The sequence below is a fragment of the Thrips palmi genome, unplaced genomic scaffold (assembly GCF_012932325.1).
Source record: "Thrips palmi isolate BJ-2018 unplaced genomic scaffold, TpBJ-2018v1 HiC_scaffold_7, whole genome shotgun sequence".
Taxonomy (NCBI): Eukaryota; Metazoa; Arthropoda; class Insecta; order Thysanoptera; family Thripidae; genus Thrips; species Thrips palmi.
Genome location: NW_023144634.1, coordinates 1,225,156 through 1,231,933, shown reverse-complemented (window position 1 = coordinate 1,231,933; position 6,778 = coordinate 1,225,156). Strand labels below are relative to the sequence as shown.

At 42.6% G+C, this 6,778-nt stretch overlaps 1 protein-coding gene across 2 annotated transcripts; it reads right to left on the bottom strand.

Moving 5' to 3' along the window:
- Nucleotides 1–561: 561 nt before the first annotated feature.
- Nucleotides 562–5,644, bottom strand: LOC117652810. Of its 2 annotated transcripts, XM_034397925.1 has the most exons (6): nucleotides 5,038–5,644; nucleotides 4,662–4,851; nucleotides 3,818–4,052; nucleotides 3,503–3,734; nucleotides 2,950–3,422; nucleotides 562–2,868 (listed from the first exon to the last, which is right to left on the bottom strand). In XM_034397925.1, the coding sequence occupies exons 1-6, from the start codon at nucleotides 5,411–5,413 to the stop codon at nucleotides 1,552–1,554; spliced, it is 2,823 nt and encodes a 940-aa protein (XP_034253816.1). In that variant the 5' UTR covers nucleotides 5,414–5,644; the 3' UTR covers nucleotides 562–1,551. The 2 variants fall into 2 exon arrangements, with proteins under 2 accessions (XP_034253816.1, XP_034253815.1); XM_034397924.1 differs by having other exon boundaries at nucleotides 4,662–5,644.
- Nucleotides 5,645–6,778: the final 1,134 nt, after the last annotated feature.

Sequence of the window (6,778 nt, the reverse complement as noted above, 5' to 3'; positions counted from 1 at the left end):
GACGGATGTTTGCTTATATGTATTTGAGCCCACGGAATTGACACTCCACACTTTCACAATTCCTATGCGACTCCATCTCCAATAGACCTCCAGCTGCCCGTCGAAAATGATGGCCCACAATTAGTCTACAAATCGGGGGCCGTACATTGTGCGCTCTACCTGGAGCATGCCTAACTCTAGCTATGACTGCTAAGTATGCACTTTCTAGTGAATGCAGGCCAAGTACACGCATACTGAAGCATGTATCTAGTACATAAGGGATAAGAGTTGCCTGCATCAGGAAGCGTGTACATGGCATGCGTATGTTTATTAAGTGCATGCTTGGCACGCATGCGCTAGTTAGAGCATGCTTGCAGGCATGCTCCAGGTAGGGCATACAATGTACGCTTTTCAATTAGTCGAGTAATCGTGACCGTAGACGCCAGAACGTATCTTGTCCTCCCCTTCACTTGAAATGTCCTAAAGTGAAGTTTATCTATGTTGAGGTGGTGCAACTGACTTTGTAACTTCCATTTGAAAATTCTTTGCACTTTAAAGTAGTACATCAGCTACATAAAAGTATTGAAAAAGTCCTAATTTTAAATCATATCAATAGAAAAAAGCGCGCTGAATACGATGGCACTCTTCAAAATATATCTTCCTGGGCTCAATTTTGAGTAAAGTTAACTTAAAGTTTGACTTTTTAACATGGGCTCTTATGGGAGACCTCCCGACCAGACCCGTAAATTTGAAAATAAAGGTACATAGAGTATTAACAGCTTCGAGAAAAACTTATCTACGGCTAGGAAAAGTAACAAAGTTTCATAATATTGCGAAAAACAAGGCAGTTCCTGACCAAATAATAAATATCTAAGCAAAAAACCGCCTGAAATTCGGCCGTCGGCTGCCCTTCCGGCCGCTTGGCGCCCCCTCCGCCAGCGGCGTGCGGGGAAACTTGCGGGGCCGGGAAAGTCGCCGAGATTCAAACGCTCGGGAGAGACCGCCACCGTCGGGTCGGGCGGGGCCCTCCGCTGGCAGGCCTGTCAGGTTGAACGTTGCCTGCTGCAGACATTTTTGGATAGCTACACATTCTTTTGATCTGTCATTTCGAAAAATAAAGTATTGAATCAAATAAAAAAAACAGATTACTGAATAATTATTTTTTTTTAATTTTCTACTTGTGTATTGGACTAGTGACTCTGGCCCTCATTGTATTACCTTGAATTATGGAATTTGTTACTTCTCCTATGCCTTACTAAGTCAGCCACTAGGTTTTGGGTAAAGAGTTTTGGTGATTTCAGTGTAAGTGAGGCTTTAGACTTGTAAGGGCCAAGGAAAGAGAGGAAAGGAACAGCAAACACTTGAGATCATCATTCCTTTTAATGGAAAACTTCATGGCTCCATTACAAATATCACAATTATTGACACAACTGACAAAACTATAAACAATATTTACACTTCACAATACATAGTGCACAACACTGCAAGTCACAATTCAAACAAATTCTCCGTACCACTAATGTACTTGGCGTCGAACAACAACTTCATATAATAAATAAAAGACACTGCCACTCACAATGGAGGCAGATTCTCTTTGCCACTGATGTGCTCAGCAATGGCGTTCACTATCTTCTTGCTAGCTGTGACACGAGGTTTACCGTTGATGTGCATGCCAAGGAAGATGGTGAGCCCAGGCACACCATTCTTGTCGAACTCACGCTGCAAGTCTGAAATGGTTACACCATGAGCTGCCATTCGCCCAATCATGAGGTCAGAGACTTTGCCTTTGAGCTCTGCCAGCTGCGGTAGCAAAAATCTCCTCCTCTTCAGCATGGCTCTGTTCATGAAAAATTCTCTTGAAGACACTGCAGAGGTTTTCAGGGTGTTCACACCTACTTTAAAGTGGCGCACTAAGCCTTCAAGTAGGATAACGTCTGAAGAAGCATTATGAGCTCCTTGACGGTGCACTTCCCACTCTGGTCCAACAAGATAGGTCTTAGCGAGCTCCTCTTGACCACCCACCTTACCCTGCTTGATGAGAGGCTTAGTGTCAGTAAAGCCACAAACCACTTCACAGAAGTCTTTGAGACAGGACAAATCTTCTAACCACTGAACAATTCGTGGAGCGTCAAAGCGAATGATGTTATGCCCTACCAGCAAAACTTGCGGACCACACTCTGCAAGGAATGTAATGAATTGTTCTGCAGCATTGAGAGGAGGAGTAGTGGTGAGCACTTCTTCTCTATACATGAGTTCTCCACGGAAGACCTTGAAGCCAGTTTTGGCAGAAGCTATCGCATGAAATGAAACCGTTGGCATCATGAATACTGAGAACTGTCTGTCACCACACTTTGCAGCTACCTGAACAATCTGGTCCGTTGCAAGAAATCCAGTTGTCTCAATGTCCACATACACTACAGCACAATCAGGAGAAATGTCACAGGGAGGAGGAAGCCAGTCACTTGAGCAATCAGAACTAGCAACTGCACGTTCCATGACACCACTCATGCCACTCTCATAACTTGGTCCATCTTTACGTGCAGCATCTGCTTCTGCCCAGAGGTTTTTGGTCTTGAGATGGAGTCGTCTACTCTTGACGTCAAGCCTGCTTTGGTAACGAGCCTTCCACTCCCTACGTCTCTGCACAGATACCCTGAAGGCATTGACGGTGGGGGACAAGTTGGCGGATTTGAAAACTGCCTCACTGTGCTCGGCTCCCAAATTCTTGTAGGAAACTGTGGCAGATACTCGTAAATAGTTGGAGTTGGTGCCACAATAGTGACGAGACTTAGGTGCTCTTGTAGCAACCATGTGGTTGAATGACTCGTTTTGCTGAATGGATCCACCAGGAGCAAGTTGCTCTGCATTGTCTGCCATATCTTGTAGCATCTAGAAATTGGAAAACAAAGTAATTAGACAATGCCGCTACAGCCACAAACACTCACAGATCGTAAAGCAACAAGAAAATACCTTGATAAGAGTTGCCTTGAATGCTGGGTCCCTTAGAGGCTGCTTTGAGGGAAAATCTTTGAAGACATAATTAGGGTTATCCTTCGCCTTGCACCAGTCGCCACAGGAAGTGTGGTTACCATACACATGCTCTGGAATGTTCATGATAGCCCTCCTTGTAGCTTCAACATCCCCTCTATTCTGAGCCAAGGCATAACCCAGACAACGGCTTGTCAAATTCTTGATAGCTTCAGCAGTGAGCCACTTGAAAGTACTTTTCTTCAGAACCCATAGTGCCCTGGAAAATGCCTTGAGACCATGATTCAAGTCTAAAAACTTTCTAATGGGGAAGGCGCTCTCTCTACTCAGTGCAGCCATGGTCGATGAATCGGCATCTCCAACTAGGGTTCCTAGCCGAACTCTCCCTTGGCTAAATTGCTCGTTCTTCAGGAGTATTTTCACTGCTGTGAAAGGCTCCATTCCTTTCGATGAGCCTGTTGAAAATAGATAATATTATAGAAACACGAAAGATGGCCATGCATATAACAAATAGTGAATCTCCACCTCCACTTACCACCATAATTTATAGCGCATTCATGGTCCTGTGCAGAGTGGCCACGAGCACATAAGGCACAATACTTGCTCATTGCATCGTAAGCAACCACTTTGTTAGTGTAGTTTCCAATAGCAGACCCGTGGCCGCTGTGACTATCGTAGGCATGGCCATTACCCCTCTTGTTCCAGCCAAAATCGTATTTACAAGTAATTGGCACTACATCATCCGGCTTATCTTGATTCACTTCAGCCTGGTAAACATACAAACAAAAACATGTTAGAAACAGCAAGAGAAAAGCAAGAGAGCAGCTCACACAGCAGTCACTCTACAAACCTGTTCAGTTCGACAGTCTGAGGCATGGGAAGAGTTAAATGGATCGTCAACAACCCATTCTTCAGAAATTTCCTCAGTTGGACAGTCTGAGGCAATAGAAGAGTTGAATGCTGGATCGTCAACAGCCCATTCTTCAGAAATCTGCTCAGTTGGAGAGTCTGAGGCATTGGAAGTGTTCAATGCTGGATTGTCAACAGCCCGTTCTTCAGGAAGAGCAGAAAGCTCGCCTTCACTTCTGAAAATAATTGAGCGTCAGTCAAGTTACAAAACAACACAAATATTTGTGCGATAATTAAATGGCACGCCAATGAAGTGCAAATGGAATTGAAAGAAACATGATACCTCAGTGATGCTCAAGGTGAAGTGATGTGGGCTGTCAATGAATGCATGATATGAAACAAACGAAATCTAAATGTACAAATGCGTAAGTCTGCTCCCACACTGTTATTCAAATTGCGATAACCACCGTATATATTTTGCAATAAAAAACTTATCACATTTTTTTGCTATAATGACAACTAAATATCTGCAATAAAAAAATTATAGCTAAATTTTGCAATAAAGTATTGCATTTTTGCGATAATGACTACAAAGAAAATGCAATAAAAAGTTATCGCAGAAAAAATGTGATAAAAGTTACTACAAAACGCTCTATTGTCGCAAAAATTATGGGGTGGTTATTGCAAAAAAAGTGCAATAAAAAAATTATCGCACTCCAGGATGCGATAAATCGTGGGAATCGCAAACTCGGTTTATCGCAAAAATTTGTAGTAAAAGTATCGCAAAATGAATGACAGTGCATTCATACTACCAGCACAACAAAAGACAACACCTATGAACTTACCTTGAAGCTTTCAGAGTCAATTCCCTTTCTTCCTCTATGGCCTCCTGGCAAGAATTATGAGCAGTCTGAATGATAGCAGGTGAAACTATTCCTTCGGCCACTTTCATGGTATTTCTCGGAATAGGAGGTACATTGACAGCTGACAAAAACTTGTTCAGCTGGTCGTGGGCCACACCAGTGTCAATGCAGGCTGTAACAGGAAATGCACACTTGTTACTGATGGAGAAGACAAGAAGCAAACCATGCATGCAGGAATGGATGAATGAAACTATGACAGCACAGGTTATGTTGCCCATGTGGACAGACATCCCGCACCGAAAACACGTGGGACTAGAACGGAAATGCAACTGAACCCAACAAGGTAATTGAAACTCACCAAAAGCAGCTTTGCAGTTGACGGAGAATACAAGTCGACCAGACTTAGGAGATCGTGTAGGCTTGTCAGAAATCACTTGGGCAAGTGCCAAGCAGCGATGACATCGCACAGTGAAAATGGATGCAAGCCCACGAGACTCCTCGCTCTGCAGATGGCGAAGACTCAGAGAGTCATTGCAATTGTCACACCACATGTTTGTGGCCAAAGTTTTCAGATCGACAATGCGGCGACCTTTCCTGAGATCGTGATCCGGTTGTTTCGCCACAACCTCATGACGACTCGCGGAATGCCGCAGGAATTGGACGCGAGAAACCTTCCCACATCTTTCCGCCTTCGACTTCTTCACAAAGCCACACTTGCCACGGACGGCGTGCATGGCAAACTCACAATGTTTCCACTGGTGCTTCAGTGACAGTCGGAACGAAAAGAGACCGCTTTGACAGGCTCCAGCCGGACCACCCGTTGCCAACCTCACGCGCGCAAAATCTTACGTGCCGCGCGCGTAGTAATGCCTTTATCAAACGCGTTCGAGTTAAAAATCTTACACTGAAAATCGCCTAAATAAGTAACATAATTGTCTGAATACGTGTGAATAATCTTTTGCTGTGTTATTTTGCGTCTGAATTTTTTCTCCACGAAGCCTTGGGACCTAAGCATGTCGGCCAATGTCGGCTTTGAGGAGGCAGCCCTGTGCAAAACCTAGTCAAGCTGACTACTTTGAGAGATTGTTTTTAATAGTTTTAAATATTTTTAAAGTAAATTCTCCAGTACATTGATTCTTTAACATAATAAAAATGCATCCAGTACCAATAAAATATTTTAAAATTGTTTCTTCCTTACACTTTAGTGTTTTAGGCGCGACTTTCAGTACTGCACTTGACTAGGTGCCTGAAGCTGATGTACTACTTTAAACGTATTTTGTCGAATTTCTTTTGCACTATGGAGAAAATTTCCAGAACATAGCGGTGCTGTCTTCCACGCAGCAAAGTTAATGTTCAATTGTGTGCGAAGCGGCATCACAGTTTCTCGTGCAGATGAGCTTCCCGAACAAATTTTGTACGAAATCCCCACCTTTCTCTATATTAGTGCGAACACTGACATTCATTATGCGATACACTCTAAATGTCTTACAATGAAATTTGACCTACGTTATTCGTATGTTACAGTGAATTCGGCGCAAGCATAATACGAAGCAATATGCCTTCGTAATACGAATCTTTTTAGCCTTTTCACTGTAAGATGCAAAGAAAAACCTTCGTAATACGAAGAAAAACCACCTTCGTATTATGCTTGCGCCATTTCCTTCGTATTATGGGAAACTTCTTCGTAAGACATTAAGAGTGTACTTGTACTACAAATTTTTGCGATAAAACCGAGTTTGCGATTCCCACGATTTATAGCATCCTGGAGTGCGATCATTTTGTTACTGCAATTTCTTTGCAATAACCACCCCATAATTTTTGAGATAATAGAGCGTTTTGTAGTAACTTTTATCACATTTTTTTCTGCGATAACTTTTTATTGCATTTTCTTTGTAGTCATTATCGCAAAAATGTGATACTTTATTGCAAAATCTAGCTATAAATTTTTATTGCAGATATTTAGTTGTCATCATAGCAAAAAAAAATGTGATAAGTTTTTTATTGCAAAATATAGACAGTGGTTATCGCAGTTTGAATAACAGTGAAATCGCGAACGAATTTGCACGGATTACTCATCTGCAGGTAAAACTGAGACGTAT